Source organism: Crocodylus siamensis, chromosome 3, assembly GCF_052110815.1.
Source record: "Crocodylus siamensis isolate JL-2025a chromosome 3, ASM5211081v1, whole genome shotgun sequence".
NCBI lineage: Eukaryota > Metazoa > Chordata > Crocodylia > Crocodylidae > Crocodylus > Crocodylus siamensis.
In genome coordinates, this window is record NC_143397.1 from 183,633,961 (window position 1) to 183,654,603 (window position 20,643).

General features: G+C 44.5%; 1 protein-coding gene across 2 annotated transcripts in view; it reads left to right on the plus strand.

Annotated features, from left to right (window-relative positions):
• Positions 1-20,643, plus strand: part of SPIDR (scaffold protein involved in DNA repair) — a 321,375-nt gene that overhangs the window by 90,877 nt on the left and 209,855 nt on the right. For both annotated transcript variants that reach the window (XM_090039932.1, XM_090039933.1), the window contains exon 7: positions 13,496-13,596. In XM_090039932.1, coding sequence (XP_089896058.1) covers positions 13,496-13,596 — 101 coding nt within the window. The remainder of the gene's footprint in view (positions 1-13,495; positions 13,597-20,643) is intronic.

Below are 20,643 nucleotides of genomic sequence, written 5' to 3' on the forward strand. Positions count from 1 at the left end.
CACTTGGACTGGTTTTTGATCATTTATACTGGTCTGTGTGTAATTTCTGTCCCTAGCCACAGTCTGTCTGTCTGTCTGTCTCAAAGGTTTTAGGAGTTTCTGACTTTTTTCAAGTAAGCTTTTTATTTCCGTAACTAAACAAAAGTCCATTTAGCTGTGGTCTGGGATCATTTTGGGAAATGTAGGTTCAAAGGGTATTAACTCTTCTATTTCCAAATCTATTACTGTGTAGTAATTTTTTTTACAGCTATAAAAATAATTTCTGTATTGGTTACTTTTTGCACTTAAGCTGTTTTTGGTTTGGATTGTTTTGAAAGGGTTAAGGAGGTCTTATTTAAGTATTTGATGCTTATGTGTACTGTAGCACACAGGTGCACTTAGAAATTTGACCTACTAAAATTATCTTTGTCAAAGGAGCAGAAAATTATTGAATATCCTTACATGCCACATAGTAAAATTCAGTCAGCTTCCATAATACAAGGTCAATAAAGGCCTTGAATATAAAATAAAGTCAAATGCCAAGGGAACAGCTGTTGGCCTGAATGAGGACTTCTGTTTACGTACAGCATTCTGAAGACAAAAGTGAATCTGAAATAATCAGGCAGGTAGAGCAGGGTGACTTCTTGGGTTGCTTGCAGATGTGAAAAACAAACAAACTGCACCTTACCTTATTAAACTCGGCATGGTCCCATGCCAAGCCCAGCATGTGCCCAGAAGAGGCATTGCGTTAGTCGGAACCAGCTTGGCCAACATCTGCATAGATAGCACTTTTGTGGGGCTTTTTAGCACTTTTATCTAATAACTGATTGAATCAGCTATTAGATAAAAATGCTAAAAAGCCCTGCTGAAGCGCCTGATTTATACAGAAGCTGTGGAGCCGGATCGAACTAATGTGCTGCTTTTTCCAGTAAAGTGCGGGATTTGTGTGGTATATTTTTCTTTTTCTCACATCTGTCAGCACCCTCAGAGACTAAGCGGTCCAAAGGCATGATTTATTTTGAGGTAGAAATCTGCTACTATAAAAGATCATGCCTTTGAACCAGTTAGTCTCTAAGAGGCCACCCTGCCCTACCTTCTGCCTACCTTTTAGCATTGCAATAACATTGAAAGCTTTGTAGATGGGACCTACTCCAAAACAGTGTCGTCTGATTAAAAAGCTAGAAAACAAAATATCAATTGATAATGATTTTCTTGCTGGCCTAAGAAAAGGCATTTGAAATGCACCTGTATGACAGCCATGGTGTAGGTATCATTTGTGAAAACTCCAAGTAGCCTTTACCAAGGGGGGAGGACCCAGCTAGTCTGCAGGCCCTGAAAAGTTGGCAGGACTCCCTGGGCTGGAGAATCTGTTACCTCTCATTTCTTCCCCCACAACCTATGAGATGGGTGTTGGAAGGGGCTCAGACCCGGGCTAGGCACCATCTTGTCCATACGAATGGAGAGAGAAGGTCCCTGCCAGCTGGCAGGTTTCCTTGGGTAGGCACTGATAAGAGACACCCTTTAGCAGTGTCTGTGCGGTGGAGGGATGGTCTGTCTTTTAGTTTTTTGTTAGGATTCTTTTGAATTTAGTGTTTTCAGGGAAGGGAAGGAGTTAAGTGTGTGAGGTTTTCTTTCTGGCGTGGGAGTGGGGGGAAGCTTCAGCCGCTTTGGAAGAGGAGGTACAGGCTTAGAAGGGATATTGGGGAGGATGGGTGGAGGCATCTCCCCTGGGATGGAGGGTGCGAGAGCAGGGAGTAAGGGTGAGTGGAAAGAAGTTTCTTGTATCTGGATGTGAGTGGTGGTTGGGATTGGTGCAGGGGTTTGCTTGTGTTGTAGTATGGGTAGGAAGTTAGGTGGTGGTGGGCAGAAGTCAGTTCAAATTCCTGGGCTTTGGGTTATAGTTTGGGGGATCCTTTCTGCGCGTTGTTTGTTTTTCATAAGCTACTCTGACCTTTTAGATATGGCAAGGTATGAATCTTACACTTGTCAAAGATTGGACGCTATTTGCTTACTGAAAATGAGGCTCGTGTCACCCTGGAGTAGTAGAGGGAATGGGCTTCTTTTTGGGGTGAGGCAAGGACAAAATTGTTTAATTTAAAATAAAATCTATTTGAATTTGATGTTTTAAAATGATAGGTAGGTGTAGTATGATTTTGCTTGTCTGCCAGGACAGAATTGCATCCTTCCAGAGAGGAGTCAGTTTGGTACCTTTTATGTTTTTGGACGTGAAGTTTAGTACTCTATGCAAGACTTCTTGGCTCTTTTGAGCAAAATGGCAGGAAAACCTCTCAAAGCCAAAGAGCGGGTGCCTCACTATACAGTCCAGCGGATCTCAGCCTTTTTAGACTGAAGACATCCCTTGTTAGACTCAAGGTACCCACTGAAAAATGCCAGTTTTTATCTTTCACTCATTTTTTGACTATGGAAAAGTAATCAAGCAAATCATCTGTTGGAAAGAACTCAGGAAGACCAAAGCAGGTTAGTATTGTTGATGCCTTTGCTTCCTATTTGAAATCTTTGGGTGTATTTTGTGAATCATGTCTGCATGTTGATGTCTTCATACAGTGCTAATATTGCCTGGCACCCTTAAGGATTTCATGGCACCCTGACTGAGAATCACTGATCTAATCTTGCTCCAAGGACAAGGAGTCTTTAAGAGGGATACTGTATTCTTCCTTACTCTAGTTTCTGCTTCTGTTTTCTCTCTCTCTGCCCTTCTTAATTCCATCCTCTCCACATTATGTAAACAAATTCTAATCAAACCTAACCAGGAAACAGCTCTTGCTGTTGAGATGGAGGACTGTGATCTGTATCAAGTTTCTCTAATTGTAGTAAAAATCTTCATTTGTTGTACCAGAGGTGGCTCACCTGTTCCAAAATTGTTTTCCTTGTCCACCATCCCTCTTCTCGAACCTTGTCTGTCTTTTAAAATTAACCTCTTGAGTTCTAAAAATAATTCCAAATGTAGGAGTCTTGTTCAGAGGAAGGCTGAACTGTTCGGTTTGCATTTGGATTTGGAGGAATGGGACCAGAGACCCTGCTGTGTTTTTTCATCTTGAATTTTTTGGAGCAGTTGGTATAAAATAGATGATCAGTATCCTAACAACTGAAGGGAAACAAGCAAGCCCCAGAAATTTGTCTCCTTACATACCCTGTCATTTCAGACAAAGTTATTATATTGTAATTCAGGGGAAGTGAACACATCATTTTTTCTTCATTTTGCATTGGCAAATACAGCTTTACACTGATCTGTGCATATTTGAAATGTTTTCAGTTCTTTTTTTTCTGTCTATTTAAATATGTATTTTGGAGCCTGTTGAGTAGAGCAAGGAAAATTCTGAGTTGGGAGAAATGTTGCCATTTTATTGTAGGAGCGTCTTAGCACCTTTTCAGTGTGGTAGCATAAATTTTAGGAAAAAAGATTTTGAAGTCATTTTTGCATTGAGCTTTGTTTTTTCAGATCAGTCTTTCACTTGTGTACCATGCTGCATGTATATGAATACTCTAGAAGTAGCACAATTCCATTTTATATGTAGGAATTGTGGGCTTTATAGGATTTTCTTCTGTGTTCCTGCAAAGGTTGTTTGAGAAAAGGGCAGCTGCAGTGATTCTCAAGTTGAAACTGTCTTCTGCAGTGGGAGCCAGCAGGTCATGGTTACTATTGCAGGGTCAAGGAATAGGGCTGTTATCACTTCTCAGTTGGTGGGCAAAGGGATCTTTGCATGTTTGTTACTCCCTAGCTAACAAGGAAGCACTCTTCACGAGGAGGAAGTGAACTGCTCAGGTACTTACAATAGGGGTTTCCCTTATACCTATTCTTTGTTTGAAGCTAAGGATGGATTATAGTTTATTTGTGCACTGTCCTCTGACTGGTTTGAATCTACATGCAGTGCAGCATTCTTTCAGGGATCATTCAGCCAGGTGCCAAGGACCTGTTATTGCAGTGAAAGGAGATGGTTACATCTGAACTGTGAATTATGAAATACACTTGGTACAGTTGATGGGCCTGCTGTGATTATTGGTATTGGTACGAAGAAAAGCAATTCTTGCCCTCCGGTTTTTGGATTTTAAGTGCACGCAGGTACTGAACACCTCACAGCATAAATCTTGTTTTCATAGTTTCATAGTTTCTAGGGTCGGAAGGGACCTGAGCAGATCATTTAGTCCAACCCCCTGCGATGGCAGGAAAGAATACTGGGGTCAAACGACCCCAGCAAGGTGTTCATCTAACCTCCTCTTAAACGCCCCCAGGGTAGGAGCCTGCACCACTTCTCTTGGAAGCTGGTTCCAGACCCTAGCCGACCTGACTGTGAAGTAGCGCCTCCTGATATCTAACCTAAACCTACCCTCTGCCAGCTTGTGACCATTATTCCTGGTCACTCCTGGCAGTGCTCAGGGGAACAGTGACTCCCCCAATGCCTGCTGATTCCCCCCTGACTAGTTTATAACAGGCCACAAGATCACCCCTCAGCCTTCTCTTTTGGAGGCTGAACAGGTTCAGGTCCCATAGCCTCTCCTCATAGGGTCTGCCCTGTTGTCCCCTGATCATGCGAGTGGCCCTTCTCTGGACCCTCTCCATGCTGTTGACATCCCTCTTGAAGTGTGGCACCCAGAACTGGATGCAGTACTCCGGCTGTGGCCTGACCAGTGCCGCATAGAGGGGGAGGATCACCTCTTTTGACCTGCTCGAGATGCATCTGTGGATGCATGACAAGGTGTGGTTGGCCTTCCTTACTGCCTCCCCACACTGCCGGCCCATGTTCATCTTGGAGTCAATGATGACCCCCAGATCCCTTTCCGCCTCCGTGCTGACAAGAGGGGAGTTCCCTAACCTGTAGGTATGGTGCCCGTTGTTCCTCCCAAGGTGCATCACCTTGCACTTGTCTGTGTTGAAACCCATCCTATTCTCGTCCACCCACCCTTGTAACCTGTCTAGGTCTGATTGTAGCCTGTTGCATCCTTCCGGTGTGCCCACATCCCCCCACATCTTAGTGTCATCAGCAAATTTGAACAGGGTGCTTTTTAGCCCCTCATCCAAATCGCTGATGAAGATGTTGAACAGTGCGGGCCCGAGGACCGAGCCCTGCGGAACCCCGCTGCCCACGTCCTTCCAGGTTGAGAAGGACCCATCCACTACCACCCTCTGGGTGCGGCCCACCAGCCAGTTGGCGACCCATTTGACTGTGTGGGTGTCTGCACCACAGCCCCCCAGTTTCTTAATGAGAACGGGGTGAGAGACGGTGTCAAAAGCCTTCCGGAAGTCCAGGAAGATTATATCCACTGCTACCCCTGCATCTAATGATCTGGTGATCTGATCGTAAAAGGCCACCAGGTTGGTCTGACAGGACCTGCCACTGATGAACCCATGTTGGTTGCCCCAAGCATGCAGTCCCCTGCTGGCCCCTCCTGGATGTGTGCCAGCATAATTTTCTCGTACAGCTTGCCTAGGATCGAGGTAAGACTAACCGGCCTATAGTTTCCCGGGTCCTCCTTCCTGCCTTTTTTGAAGATGGGGACCACGTTGGCCCTCTTCCAGTCCTCCGGTACCTCACCAGAGCACCAGGAGTGCTCGTAAAGTTGTGCCAGGGGACTTGCAATGACCTCGGCCAGTTCCTTTAGAACTCTAGGGTGGAGATCATCCGGGCCGGCTGACTTGAATACGTCCAAGCCCTCCAGAAGCTCCCTAACTAAATCCTCGCTAACCCGTGGCCCAGGTGTGCCTCCCCCGGGGCCCAGCAGGGAGGTGGCTGTTCTGGTCCCTACTTAGGAAGACGGAGGCAAAGAAATCGTTAAACATGTTAGCTTTGCCGTCTGGTGTGACGACCAAGTTTCCCATGGCGTCCTGCAAGGGCCCCACATTACCCGGGACCTTCTTTTTACCCCCTACATATTTAAAAACGGACTTCTTATTGTCCTTAATCTGGGAAGCTAGCCCCAGTTCCATCTCTGCCTTGGCCTTCCTAACGACCCCCCTAAATCCCCGAGCAACTACAGAATAGTCCTCCCTGGTGATGACCCTTTCTTTCCATTGGGTGTAAGCCTCCTTTTTAGCAAGGAGACATTCCTGGATGTCTCACCAAAAGCATGGATGCTTTTGGTGAGCCACGGAGGCTTGTGTGCTCTCCTGCTCCCTTTGATCCTCGTTGGGATTACCTTCCTTTGGGCTTGGAGGATCGTCTCCTTAAGGAGCGACCACTCTCCTTGGACACCTGGCTCCCCTCCCCTCCGGGACCTCAGTGCTTCTCCAACTATCCTCCTTAGCTCGTTGAAGTCTGCCCTCCTAAAATCTAGGGCTGCTGCCTTACTGCATGCCTTTGCCACCTTGCGCTGGATGGTGAATTCCAGCAGGCGATGATTGCTGTCGCCCAGGTGGTCGAGCACCCATTTTCTTGTACGTTGGCATTACAAATGCCCTGGCTTTGATTAAACTTTTAAGTGGAATGCTTCAAAAAGTTCCTGTTACTACTGAGTTAGGACTTGGCTTTCTGCTTCGTAAATCCGAGCCTTCCTTGCGTAGGGTGACTATATGTCCCATTTTGACTGGGGCAGTCCCAGATTTCAGAGACTGGTCTGGCTAGCTACATCTGGGAAAATAGATCTGGAAGACCAGGTAGCCCTCTTGTCCTGTGCCCTCTACCCCCGCCTTCAGCTTCTTCCCCCTGCAGCCTCTTCCCTCCTTTCTGCCAGACCCTGCTCTCCCTGAACACATGGAAGAAAGGAGCAGATTTGAAAACAATGACCTTGAAATAAACATAGCTGTAGTAATTTGCATCTAGCACCCATTAATTTAACTAATCCAGAACTGATGCATTTTACCTTTTTGGAAACTGCTGCAAATTTTAGCATAGATACTCTATAAACTTTTAAGCGGTCATTTTATACTTATGTATAGTGCATACTATGCATGCTACTAATCCAATGCCAAAAGGTTTGTGATTTACCGTATAGTTCATTGGTAGGGACCTACTGAATTCATGGTGGAAGTAGGGTGTGCTGTGGCTCCTTTAATCTTGCAGATTTCCCCATGCCTCGGCCTCCTCCCACTGATTGGTAGGGGGGGGCTGCTTGCAGCTCGCTCCTCATCAGCGAGGAGGTGAAAACTGCAGTTTTAAGTATGGTGCCATTTTTCCCTCCTGCTGCTGAGGGGCCCCAGACGGCCCTGTTGTTTGCCGCTGACTGGCGGTAAGGCAGAAAGGGTGCCATGTGTAAAACCGTAGTTTTAGTTTCCCTGCTGATCGGGGGGAGAGACAGGGCACTTTGCTAAACAGCAGCAGGGGGCGGGAAGGCAGGCAAGGGGCTAGATGCACACGGGACATGGTGATGTTTGGCAGACATTTAAGGCTGGTGAAGAAACGGAAACAATTGAAAATGGGAAAGAAAAGCACAGCTCAGCTGTGGGAGTGAAGAGAAAGTTGAAATGTATGTAACGTTGTAGCTCAGCCTGACCTGAATATCTACAAGAGCAAGATTACAATGCAGAGTACAAACCTAAAGATATATGGACTTATACACTTCACCCTCACACACAGTAACTTCAATTTCAATAACCACCACTTCCTCCAGACCACAAGCTCAGCCATGGGTACCAGAATGGCCCCACGATATGCCAACCTTTTCATGGCCCACCTGGAAGAAGAATTCCTGAAGAACTGGACCATCCAAACCATGTCATACCTCAGATATATAGATGACACCTTCATCATTTGGAAAACTTGCAGTCTCTGATTTCCATCACAAATACAATAATCCTTACCCATCCATGAGACCTGTCTTGAATGCTCCAACACCAACATTTCCTTTTTAGACACTATGATCAATATCCAGAATGGTAAATATACAAACCCCCATATACAAAATACCTACAGACCAACATACATATCTACACAAAACCAGCAATCACCCTGAACACACCAAGAAAGCGGTAATATACAGCCAAGCCCTCCAATACAACTGAAATTACACTGAGGAGAATACCTGTCATAGTCACATCACAAATCTCAAAAGGGCTTCCACCCAACAAGGACACTCCTCCAGAGAGAGATTGGACTTTTGAAAGAGCCACCCAGATACCACATGAAGAATTGCTGCCTTACAAAAAGAAAATCCCCACAAATCACACACCATTAGTTACAACATACCATCCTTCCCTGGAACCTATATGGAAAATCATCAAGCAATTGCCACCTGTACTAGAAGAAGACCCAACTCTTTAAGAGATCTTTCCAGAACCACCTATCCCAGCCTTTAAACAAGCACCGAACCTCACCAACCTCATCGCCAGAAGCAAAATTCCTATGGACCAAAGCACACTGAATGGATCCGACCATGCTGGGACAAAAAATTTAAAACTTGCTAACACATCTCCACCGCCCCTACAATAACTACACCCCACAACAGAACCATCAGCATTCCTGGGTCTTACACCATACCTCCAGAAATGTAATATATCTAATCCAGTATACTAAATGTCCTGTTGGAAAGTATGTAGTAGAAACCAAACAACAACTGTGTACCAGAATGAACAGACACTGGAAATCTATCAAAGACAAAAATACCTCTTTACCTGTGGATGCAGACTTCTCATAAGACAACCACTCTCTCTCTCTAGTCTCTCAGTTCTAATCCTCAAAGGGAATTTACAAAACACCTTTTGAAGACAAGCCTACAAACTTCACTTCATAAATCTATTGGTTACAAAAAAAAAAATCACAGACTAAATATAGACGTTGGATTTTTTTTTTTTTTAAAGGAAAACTTTTCGTGTTCCAGGTCAAATCAGCCCAATCAATTCCAAATTCTTGAATCATTCAAGAACTATATGTGACCCTGCAAACATCCTCCATACCTACCTGGGGCTTCAGATGCTTCCAAATCCTTTGGTGGGCATCCTACATGCAGGCCCACGCTAGGAAGGAGTCTCTCATTTCCATAAAGTTGACATACAGCCAACATCTTCCCACTGGAAATGAAAGTGGGAGGTTAACTATGCATTACCTCAGTCATGGTACTACCCCCTGCCAAGAAAGTGGTTTTCCCTTGCAACTAGGAAAACCACCTTAATGGTCATGATATTTCCTGTGATTTATGGCACATTATAACCTGCCTGCCATCTGATAACTCCAGCTAACCTGTAGGTTATCAGCTTCTCCTCCTTCCCCAACTACCTGTTTGCATTTTCACAGGCCTGCATTTTGCATATTGGCTTCAAGTCTACCCAGCACACACAACACCTGCAGACTCTCCCTGTGCCTGAAGAAGGGCTTTTTGTGCCCCCAAAGCTTTCAGAGAACAATTTTTCCAACTATTTAGTTGGTCTAATAAAAGATATCGCATCTACGCAAAGAACCTTGTCTGCCTAATACAACTTAAAAGTTTTCTGAGAAGTCGCACAGTGTTCACTACAATCTAAATTTAGATGATGGTACTACACTGGAATCTTGTACCATCTCTGCTGATTTGCAGTCTCAGTGCCTGGGATCACACTGGAGCCAGTATAAGGTTCCAGTACCATGCGGGCATTGTGAGTGAGACAAGCACCTACCCTGGTGCCACATGGGAGCTACTTCAGGGTGCTAGGAGCAACACCAGCACAGCACAGGAGCCTGTTCCAGCCTTTGCACTGTATGCAGCTTTGACCTGGCTTTTGTGCAGTGCAGGGGCAGGGACCAGTTCCCAAGCTGTGCCAGTGTCACTCCCAGTCCCTGCACTGCACTGTTGGGTGTAGTGGCAGCCTGACAAAGCTGCTGAGCTTCCAGCCTCCTTACCACACTGGAGCCTTGGAGTGCTCAGACACTAGTGCTGTGAGTGCAGTTAGCACCTTTTGAATTGCAAAGTGTAACATATCCTATGACTGCTCATTAAGCACAGAAGAATTCATAAACTACACTCTTAAAGCAGCAACAGGAAAGAATAATTAAAAATAATAGAATAATTAAAAATGAAGTCTAGCCTCTCTCTAAACATTGAAATAGCTGGTTTCTCTGCTGATGCCAATATCAACTCTGCACTTAATTCTTAGAATGGAATTAAAACTTAGAATAAATATCTTTTCCTTGGTGACCTCTCATTTGTCTTGTCAATATATTGCTTATGCTATATATTTAATATGTTATTAAATAATAATAATATTGTGTGTGTGTGTATACACACTATATATTTATGCCTATTGAATATATACAACAAATAATATACATGTTATGATATAATATATTCACTAGTATTCTTAACAATGTATTGTGCATACAGTGTTTATATATTGGTTTTGTAAAATCTGTTATAATATGTGTAAGAAGTTTATGGAAACTTTTAAAAAGCTTTATGAGTTTGGACTAAAAAGTAGAAAATTTATGTCTTGGGTTTTTTAAGCAAACCATAAACTCCTGATTACAGTGTTTTAGTGTATTTTCCAATTTTGAAGTACATCAAACAGACATTGGAAAAACTGTTTCTAAGGAGAATCTGAGAATTGCTCAAAAATATGATCTAGGGTATGTTTTTATTCTGAAGCCAAGCAAATTCTAAAAATATATTTTTTATTTTCATGGTATGATATGAAATGGCAATATAGGCAGTCCTCAACTTGCATTTTGAATTACAGTATTTTGTACTTAAAGCGTTTATAAATTTCAACTTTATAATGTCAGTTTCGACTTTAAAATGCTTGATCTGATGCGATGCCATGCTAGCGAACAAGTTTGCTGTGTCGCTCATTTCCCTGGAGAACATCTGTATAAACTTCCTTGGACGCTTTCTTTAAGAAAGCAGACAAGACTCCAGAAGAACCTGTAGCCAAGACTCCTGAGAAGAATCCATCCAAGAGCCCTTCAAAAAGTCCAGCAAAGTCACCTCAAAGAAGTCCTTCCAAATCAATGTGATTGCTATTTACAGTATAAATACATTAATGTAGCTATATTACTCATCTATAATTGACCGAGTACAAAATTCTGGGGTATTTTTGGTGAAAACAGGGTCTTGGTTGAGGAACCAATCCCCCATTTATAACATTGTTTCTTATGAGAAAATTGGTTCTGAGTTCCAATGTTTCGACTTAAGACACAGTTTTCAGGAACCAATTGTGTTGTAAGTCTGAGGACTAATTATTTATTCTTAAAGGATGGAAATGAATGAATAGTAGCTTCATGAAGGGTTGCTAGAGAAAAGGAATATGAAGTTGCAGTCTTCATGAACCCTGACTTAACCCAGAAATGTTTAATGATGGTATGTTTGACAGAGAGAGAGAAATACTCATTCCTATTCTTTCTGGGCATATCAGACCTAAAACACAAAACAGTGTTATATTTCTGCCATGTGAAATAACCCGTGTGGCTCTGTTTCCAGGCTTGCATGATACAAAGTTTGTGTGGAGGCTGACAGTACTTCTCATGGGTGAGATTATGAATGGATCTACAGAATGACAAAATTACTGGTAAACTGTATGAAGTACAATTAATCTGTGTGGGGAAGGAAGAGGAGACTGGGAGGTTCTTGTCTGTAGGCATGACCCTTCTGTATAGGGACATTTTGTAAGAGGATAGCCTCTTAGTATTGGCTAAACAGGCAAAGTGTTTTATTTGTGTGATAAGAATTCTACCTATGGTAAGGGAAGAGAGGTGCTAGTATAGGTATATTTTATTGATTTACCAGTGGTCTTTAACTATCAACCCCAAACCTTCATGTCATTTGGGTTTTCACTTTTCTTCCCTGCCTTGGTCTCTCTGCTGAGACTTTCACCAAATGGTACCTGATGGTTTCTCTTACAATGGTGATTTTGTGATTTGGATAGTTGTCTGCTGGGAGCTGCACTTAAACCACATTGACCACAAGATGAACATGAGCCTGCAATGCGATGCTGCGGCTAGTAAAGCGACCAAAACGCTGGCTTGCATCCATAGATGCTTCTCGAGCAAATCCCGGGACGTCATTCTCCCCTTGTACTCGGCCTTGGTGAGGCCGAAGCTGGAGTACTGCATCCAGTTTTGGACTCCACAATTCAAAAAGGGTGTGGAGAAGCTTGAGAGAGTCCGGAGGAGAGCCACACGCATGATCAGAGGTCAGGAAAACAGATCTTACAATGATAGGCTGAGAGACATGGGACTCTTTAGCCTGGAAAAGCGTAGGCTCAGGGGTGATCTGATGGCCATCTATAAGTTTATCAGGGGTGACCACCAGGATCTGGGGGAACATTTGTTCACCAGAGCGCCCCAAGGGATGACTAGGTTGAACGGTCATAAACTCCTGCAAGGCCGTTTCAGGCTGGACATAAGGAAGAATTTCTTTACTGTCTGAGCCCCCAAGGTCTGGAACAGTCTGCCAGCGGAGGTGGTTCAAGCACCTACATTGAACACCTTCAAGAGTAAATTGGATGCTTATCTTGCTGGGATCCTATAACCCCAGCTGACTTCCTGCCCTTTGGGCAGGGGGCTGGACTCGATGATCTCCCGAGGTCCCTTCCAGCCCTGATGTCTATGAAATCTATGAAACCAACTGCTCATTTCATACAGGCTACTAAACAATGATAATATGGAAATTCCTTTTAGACATACCAAGTTGGGCCGTATTTTAACTGACTACTTAATCTTCATAGTTTGCTATCAGTTTCTTAACCTCCAGTCCTCCCTAATTTCACATTTGCAACATTAGACCTACCAAGCAACTTAGGCTCCCTTACTTACGGAAAATAAATCTTTGTCTTTCTGCCTTGTGTGTGATATACAAATTAAGTACAAGTTTCATCTGAATGGCTAAGCTTATTTGAAGTGTGTTTTGCAAGTGGATTCTCATGTGAATAAATGTGAAAACACCCAAGTTAAAGGCGAAGAAAAAAATACTGAAGTTAGTTCCAAAACAACCCAAACTACACAATAGCTCACAGGCAATTTTGTACACGCTAGTTCTTTTTGTTCCTAAAGTGGAAAACTCACATCTTCTGAATCCAAATCCAGGGTACTGGAATTACTTTGATATTATCGTAAGTGTGTGAACTTTAGATGCCATTCCTCTCCTCTTTACTTTGGGAATGCTGCATTAGTTTCAGTCTGGAGCGTTTTCAGACCACTGAAACTACAGCTTTTGAAATGAAACATAGGGCCAAATATGGATAAAAGAATATTTTTGCTCATTGCCAACAGATAGACAATTCTGAAAACTGCTGTACGCAGTGGTCAGAGAATGCTGGAAGTTATGGCTGAGGTGCATTTCAGCTATGTTGTTTGTCTTAAATTCAAATTTGTCCTATGATAGTATCTTTTAATAATAAAATGTAAGTGCAGAGAAAGGTTGGGAAGACTTAAACTCCTTGTGGGATAGGCAGGATTGAGAGACTTGAGACTTTGAATACCAAGATAATGAAAATTTGCATATTGTCCCTCAGTGTGAGCTATTCTGTAAAGTTTAGTTTTACAGTATGGATCTGTCTCTGAGGGACAGAGTGAATATTTCACCTGTCCTATGGTTTGTCACTTGGGAAAACTAGAATACTGATTCTTGGCTTAATTGAGCATTCCTTTATTCTCTACAGGGGAGGGCTAGCAGAAAGACTGAATCGACTGCAGAACAGAGAGAGGTCTGCCATTACCTTTTGGAGACATGAGTGTGTTTCAGATTATAAAAACCCTTCAGGTAAGAACCATATATGTAGGCTGGTTTTTATGAAAACACATATTTTTATTGCTGTCAAAACTGTTTATTAGCAGTATAGGTAGCAACTACCTCCATGTGTATAGTAACTATTTCCAGGCATATAACAATGTGATGAAAGGTTATATTCTCTATACAAGTGACTGAAGGTGTACCCACTTATGGACTGTGGTGCAAGTGGTTCATCTATGAACTGTGGAAGTTCTTGCACCTCTTGTCTGGCTAATTAGATCTATATACTGCATCTATCACTGACGTGTTTCAGAGCAAATGGTAAAGAATTTGTCTTAAATGGTCATCTGAACATAGTCTCACAATCTTAAATGAATTTTATCCTCTCAAACCTCCATGGGATGTAGGAAATTCAAGAGGCAATTCTACTTGCTCGTTATAGGCCAATATAATAAAGATTACCAATAGATTTTTTTTTTTAGTGAAGTTTAAATTAGCCTTACCCAAATCAGACTCTACTTTGAATCAAGCATGATTGCTTTAGGTTCACCTTGTCAGTCTATGACAGCAAATCTTTGTGAGGACAGAACTTGTCTGCAAAGACTAAAGCAATGGGAACTGCAGACAAAATGGGGAGGGTAAAATATTCAGAAATAATCAGAGGGGCAGTAGCACTACTGGATAAATTGATAGGTTATATGCAGATGTATTGTACTGATATCAGGGGATATTGATGTAAGTTGCTAAAATACAGCTGTTAAATCTACACCAGGGGCCAGCAACCTTTAATAAACTGCAGGCCAGAACAACCCAGCTCTGCTTTGACACAGACAGGGGGCTATGCCTGCACCCACGCTGAGGCCAGGAAGCTCGGATCTGCTTCCCCCACAGTTCCCCAGCTCGGGCAAAGGCGCAGCTTCCAGCCAGTGGGGAGCTACATAGGGCCAGCCACCTGTAAGCTGCATCCTTGTTGACACTGCCTCTCTTTGACCCTTCCCACCAGTGCTCATTTCCCCACTGGCTAGAAGCTGTGTTTGTACCACAGCTAGGGAGGAGGGAACTGGGGGAAGTGGCAGCAGTGAGGGTGCAGCTTCTGGCCACCTGTCCCTGCTGCAGGTCCTTGATGCCTGGACCTGGCATGGGCACAGGTACCGGAAAACCATCTGGCTCTGCAGGCCAGATCCAGTGATTCCGTGAACCAGATCTGGCCCAGGGGCCTTATGTTGCTGAGCCCTGATCTATGTGATCCTGTAGAGATACAAGCATAGTAAAATTACTCCATAGTAAAACTACTCCAGCTTTAATCCTTCTTCACTCAGGGTCAAAGTGGAGGGGATTTGGCTAACTTGCCAGTCATCACCACACTCCCTGCTGCAACAGCTCACCAAACCCAGAGTCCGTGCACCCTGTGGCTCCTCACCACTGCTGCTACCAACTCCCAATCACAGCTGAGTGCATGGCCCCAGTGTGCCTCAGCCAGAACAGACTAGCTCCAGACTAGGTGAGGCCCACGTGCATAGCCCCAACCCTGGCCCCAGCCTACCCTGCACCTGCTTTAGACTAGCCCACCCATAATAGGCAGCGATGGCGGCCAGGCAGAAGCTGCTGCTGGGCTTAAGGGAAAAGCAGCCACCTCCCTCTCACTGCTGCCAGGCCCTTCTTGCTGCGGCTGTCCAGAGCCCTTGCCCAGGTTGCCCTGCAGCTCCTCTCCACTGCCACTGCTAACCTGCTACGTGACCCAGAGGCAGCATTGGTAGCAGTGGTCTTGGTGGTGGAAAAGAGCCACAGGGCAGCCCAGGCATGTGCTCTGGGTGGCTGCAGCAAGAGGGTCCTGGAGGCATTGAGAGGGAAGTGGCCACTTTTCCCCTGCTCCCAGTAGCAGCTTCTGCCCAGCTGCTGCTGCTCATCATGGGCGTGTGGTTCTGGAGTGGGTGCAGAATCAGCCAGGCCCAGACCGGGGCTGTGTGCATGGGTTCCTGCCAATCTCCATGCGGCTGGGGAGGAGCCGCCACCACCACCTGGGCTGCTTAGAAATGGAGTCCAGCTGCAGAGCCACCCCAGCCCTGCTGCATACCCAGTGGTGCCTGGGCCAGGCAGGACTGAGGGACCTGCTGTGGGCTGGACTCAGTCACTCCATGGGCCAGATCCAGCCCGCAGGTCATATTTTACCCACCCCTGGCCTACAGAATCTTATAGATTTAACAGTTGCAATATAACTGATGCATACCCCTGAGCAGCAGCTTCCAACTGTTCCCCACCACTTTTTTAAAAGCAGCTAAAACATATATTGGTCCATACCCACCAGAAGGAAATCTTTTATCCTGACTCCTGTATATTTCATTTTAAATTACATCCATGACTCCTGTAGTGAACAAACAACTGTTTTTTGACTATGACTTAACTTGTGTTTACTCTCTGGAAAGGCATTCAGGCTTGGTTTGAAGGCCCTTGGTAGGCCCTTCTAGTGAGGGGTTGGCAACCTATGGCCCATGGCCTCTATCTGGCCCACAGCAGCTCATGGAATTGGTAGCATCTTCCAGCTGTTGCAGGAATGGAGGTGCTCTCTGGGTCCTCTTGCCTGTTGTGTTCAGTTTATTCTCCCTGTTGTAGCAGAGGCAAGCAGCATCCCCAAGGTCTTAGCACTTGCCTTTTTCTCTCTATTGCTTTTGCAGGATCTGCTGATCATGAGAGAGGTGTGAAGTGTGGCCCATGGAGGGAGGGTGCATGGTTGCAAGCTGTGGTCCTCAGTTGCAAAAGGTTGTCAACCCCTGTTCAGGGGTTATAACAACCCTTGTTGTTAAAATGCTGTGCCTTATTTCTAATTTGAAATTTGTCTGGCTTTGGTCTCCAAGCATTGCTGCTTCTTATACCTTGCTGCACTGGATTGAACTCCCTAATACATAGAATAATAAAACCCAGCTACTTCACAGAGTTTTATGTTCCTTAGTCCCTACAAAGATGAAGGTTTTTTGGTTTGTTTGTTTTTTTAATAACTGGGGGCATATAAACCTGTAGAAAGCAGGTGTGGGGCTGCAGAAGAGCTCCAGTTTTTTTCTGTGACTTATTTCAAAGGGTGTCAGTCTTCCAGTTAGCTGGCTGGGACCATGGATGAGCTTCAGATGAGTGGAGAAATGGCACACTTTGAAGTGGAACTGCAATGAAAAGCTGAGTGGCTTGTCCTTTAGCAGTCTACTGCAGATTAAGCAGGTTGCAAACTTCCAAGATACAAAGGGTCCAGTTCTACTGTGTTTTCTGCCTTTAAGATACTTATACATCTGTAATTGGCATCCCTCATTTTTCTTCAATTTTTCAACATCATTTTTCAAATGTGGACACCAGAAATATATGCAGTTTTCCAGTTTGGTGCACACTAGTTAGTACCTTATATAGAGAGAAAATTATTTTTTCTCCTTGCTTGTGTATACCTCAAAGGTCTGCATAAACCTTTTATTGCCAGTGCCCAGCTGGAAGCCAGCACTGAGTTGTTTGTTCACTATGATCCCCAAATATTTTTGCAGTGACTGCTTATGAAGATGCAACCCCTTGTTCTTTAGGCTAGGCCTGAATTTTGTTTTGCTAGATATCAGCAAATGCATAGTGTCATATTGAAGTACATTTTCTTTCAGAAGATCAGCTTACCATTCTGTATGTCTGTCCTTTTCTACTAACTGTTTATTGTTCTGCCGGTCCTTATTCTTTGGAATCTTTCCAGATCTTTAATGAAAGTGTTGAAGGGTTAGGTTTTATTTTAATCATTCATTAATGATTTTTCAGTAACAGTAAGTTTTTGAGATCAGTCAGCCAGTCAGTCTGTTCTTATGTTTGCTAATTTTCTATTGGCCTGCCAGGCAGTAACTACAGAAATTAGCATGTCAGTTCAACAGAGTCACCTTTAATAGCTAAATATTATCAAAGAATGAATCAGGCTGTTTTGGCAAAAGCTATTCTTACTGATTTGTCTACTGAGGTTTATTTTCTCTGTTTTGCCCTGATAATATTTTTTTAAATGAAACTACTTCCAAGATTGTTTCTGAGTCTGAAGCATTTTTTGCTTCTGCTTCTGTTGCTGAAGACAGATACACAAGACACAGATAAACTCAAAGATCAATGTGAGGGGACTGGAGCTACTTAACTGTTGAAGATATGTCAAGTCAGCTTCAGTGATCCATATTGTATATTTTGATAGACCAGAACTTTGGTGATAAGGAAAGAGGGAAGAATTTCCATTGAACGTAAGCTTAAGCCCTGGTTTGTTTTGTGATTTACAGAAAATGTTTCCACAAGGGGTTGGCAGTTTCTGAAGGCATTTCATGTTGCAGAAACTAAAGCTTTTTCTTTGGCCCCTGGCAGACATTCAAGCAATGACATGATTGGGATTGGAAGAATCTTTTGCTACTTCCCAACCATTGTGCCTCCTGCCATACTATACTGCAACAGGGCACCCGCTACAGTGCCTGTTACTGGGGGGAAAAGGAGACTTGCTACCCAGAGTAGAGAGAAGAAAACTTACCTGCAGTTGGACCATGACGAGAAAGGCGGGACAACACAGAGCATTGGGAACCCAGGTGTTCCTAATGAAGTTTTGCCAGGCTGTGGTGGAGCCACACTTAGGTGTGGGGCCAGTGCAGATTGGCTCCTGGGGGAGGAGCTGGAAGGTAAAAGGGGCATGGGGAGAGAGGACTGAGTGACCCAGGGGCCAGCAGGTGAAATCAGGACTGCAACAAACAGCAAAACCAGGACCAGAGCAGTGACTAGCCAGACTCTGGAGATGCAGATACTCACCAGGGATCAAGGAATGGTGATGTCTGAGGGGAGGAAGTGAGTGAGTGCTGAACCAGGGAAAGGTTTTGCTTGCAGAAAGCAAGGCATGAGAAGCCAGACTGAGGAGTTGTGGGGAAGAAGATAAATTCTACGCCCTTACTCATCCCCCACCCAGAGGGAACCCAGGGAAGAGATACTCCGTACAGGACCGTGATTCTGTGGATGTATGGCTAAGCAGGGAGAGACATATGGAGGCTAGGACCCTGAGGAGACAAGGGTCAGCCATTAGGAGTTGGCTACCAGTTGGTTGCATCTTAGCATTCACAGAGCAGGACACCGAGACTAGACATCAGATAGCAATTATAGCACCAAGGGTACCAGCATGTCTTCTACACATACCATAAAATTCCACCAATCCCAATCATGCCACTGCTAATCTGCCCCCAGCATAATTCTGCAGATCAGGCTTGAGGTGGCTCTGTACCAGACCCAGGGCTGTCTACAGCCCTCTGCATGTTTGAGACCTAGAGCTGTCAGGGTGGGGTCTGGCACTCAGCTGATTGTCAGACCCAACCACAACAGTCTTGCATCCATTTTGAGGGCTGTCAGGGTCAGGTCTGACAATCAACTGGTTGTTGGCTTAGCCTTGGAACAGCTCAGCTGCACATGTCACTTTTAGATGTCCTGGGGCACCAGGACCCTGGGAGATAGGAAAGGCTGCCTGTCTAAGGGGTTTCCAGGTTCCCAGTGATGGGAGCCTCTCAGCTCCCCACACCAGGGACCCTTGCAACCCGGTCTTCTGGTAACCAGCTTTTGACATTAGGACCAAAGCTGCCCTGGTCTTGATGCTAACCCCCATGTCCATGCTGATGCTGCCAGCTAATTGTAGCCATACAGATGAGCCACAAAGAAGTTGTACATTTTTTGTGGAATAACTTTGTGGTTGGTTTGCCACTTTAGGGTGGGGTTACGTGGTGCTACAAATTGGCTGAAAATGTAGCAGTGTTACTATTTATGGTGCGATTAACACATTAATCACAACATAACTTTAATGTATGTTAGGGGCCTTTGTTTTTTGTTCTTTAAGAAGCACCTTTCTTTTTTGTCCCCCTGACCTCTTTCTGTTGCTGCATTAAATGGCATATTACCACTGTGGTTTGGCTGCCTCTGTTGTTGAGCTGAGTCATTGCTTCAGAAAACAGTGCCTCCTTGCAACCTGTATTTATTGATTTTTTTTTTTTTTCATACAGTATATTATTCAGGAGGGATACTCATGAAGTGTCATGCTTTTTTCTGAATCATTCTGTAGCAGTCTGGAAAGTTAGTGAGTTTGCTGGGCTGTGGAGCAACAGAGGGTATTCCTTAGTCTGTGAAGAGGGGTTTTTCCATTTTGACCATTGTGGAGTGCTGTAGTAGACACTCCAAAGTTGCTCCTTCCTGGAGCAGATAGCAGTTATGCCAGGTCGACATAAATGGCAGTGGTTAAAGGAGAGGAGTGGGTAGACGAAGGGTTAGTTTGACCCCCGAATTCCCAATCATTGTGAGGAAGTGAGGGTCAGTTGGGAAAGAATTTGGAAGTGTATATAGAGCTTTATTGGGCTCTTAGAAATCACTGAAAAGTAAGGCTGGAAGGGACCTCAGGAAGTAATAAGCTGATAGAGAATAGGTTTAGGTTAGAGATCAGGAGGCAGTGTTTTACAGTTAGGGTGGCCAGAATCTGGAACCAACTTCCTAGGGAAGTGGTCCTCACCTTTGCCTTGTGTAAATTAAACAAGAGGTTAGATGATCACCTGTTTGGGGTCTTGTGAACCCAGCATTCATTCCTGCCTGTGGCAGGGGGTCAGGCTAGATGATCTTTTCAGGTCCCTTGTGACCTTAGCTAGGTACTTTGAAACCCCCTGCTGTAAACAAAGGGTCCTCAACATTTTGTAATGAGAAAGCTGCTTTGATAGAGCCCAGATCCTTGAGTGTCAGATGCTTCCAACCCAATCTGCGTCACAGCTGCAGTCACTGCTCTCTCCCCCCACCGGCACCCACAATACCACCACTGCCAGTTTTTACTGGTGCCTGGCTCCTGTGCCAGTGAAGCCCTCCACTGCCAAAATGTTGCAGAAACCTCCTGGGTCTGAGGGGCAGATAAAATTGTTCCACTGGTTGGATCCATCCCACAGATCATTAGGCTACTGACCCTCATCTAAGCCACTCTAGAGAGAGGTTTTCCATCCTACTCCAAAACATTTCCAAGGGTGAAGATTCTACAACCTTTGAGGAGCATGTTCCAGTGGTTAATTATCCCCACAGTGAGGAAGTTCTTCA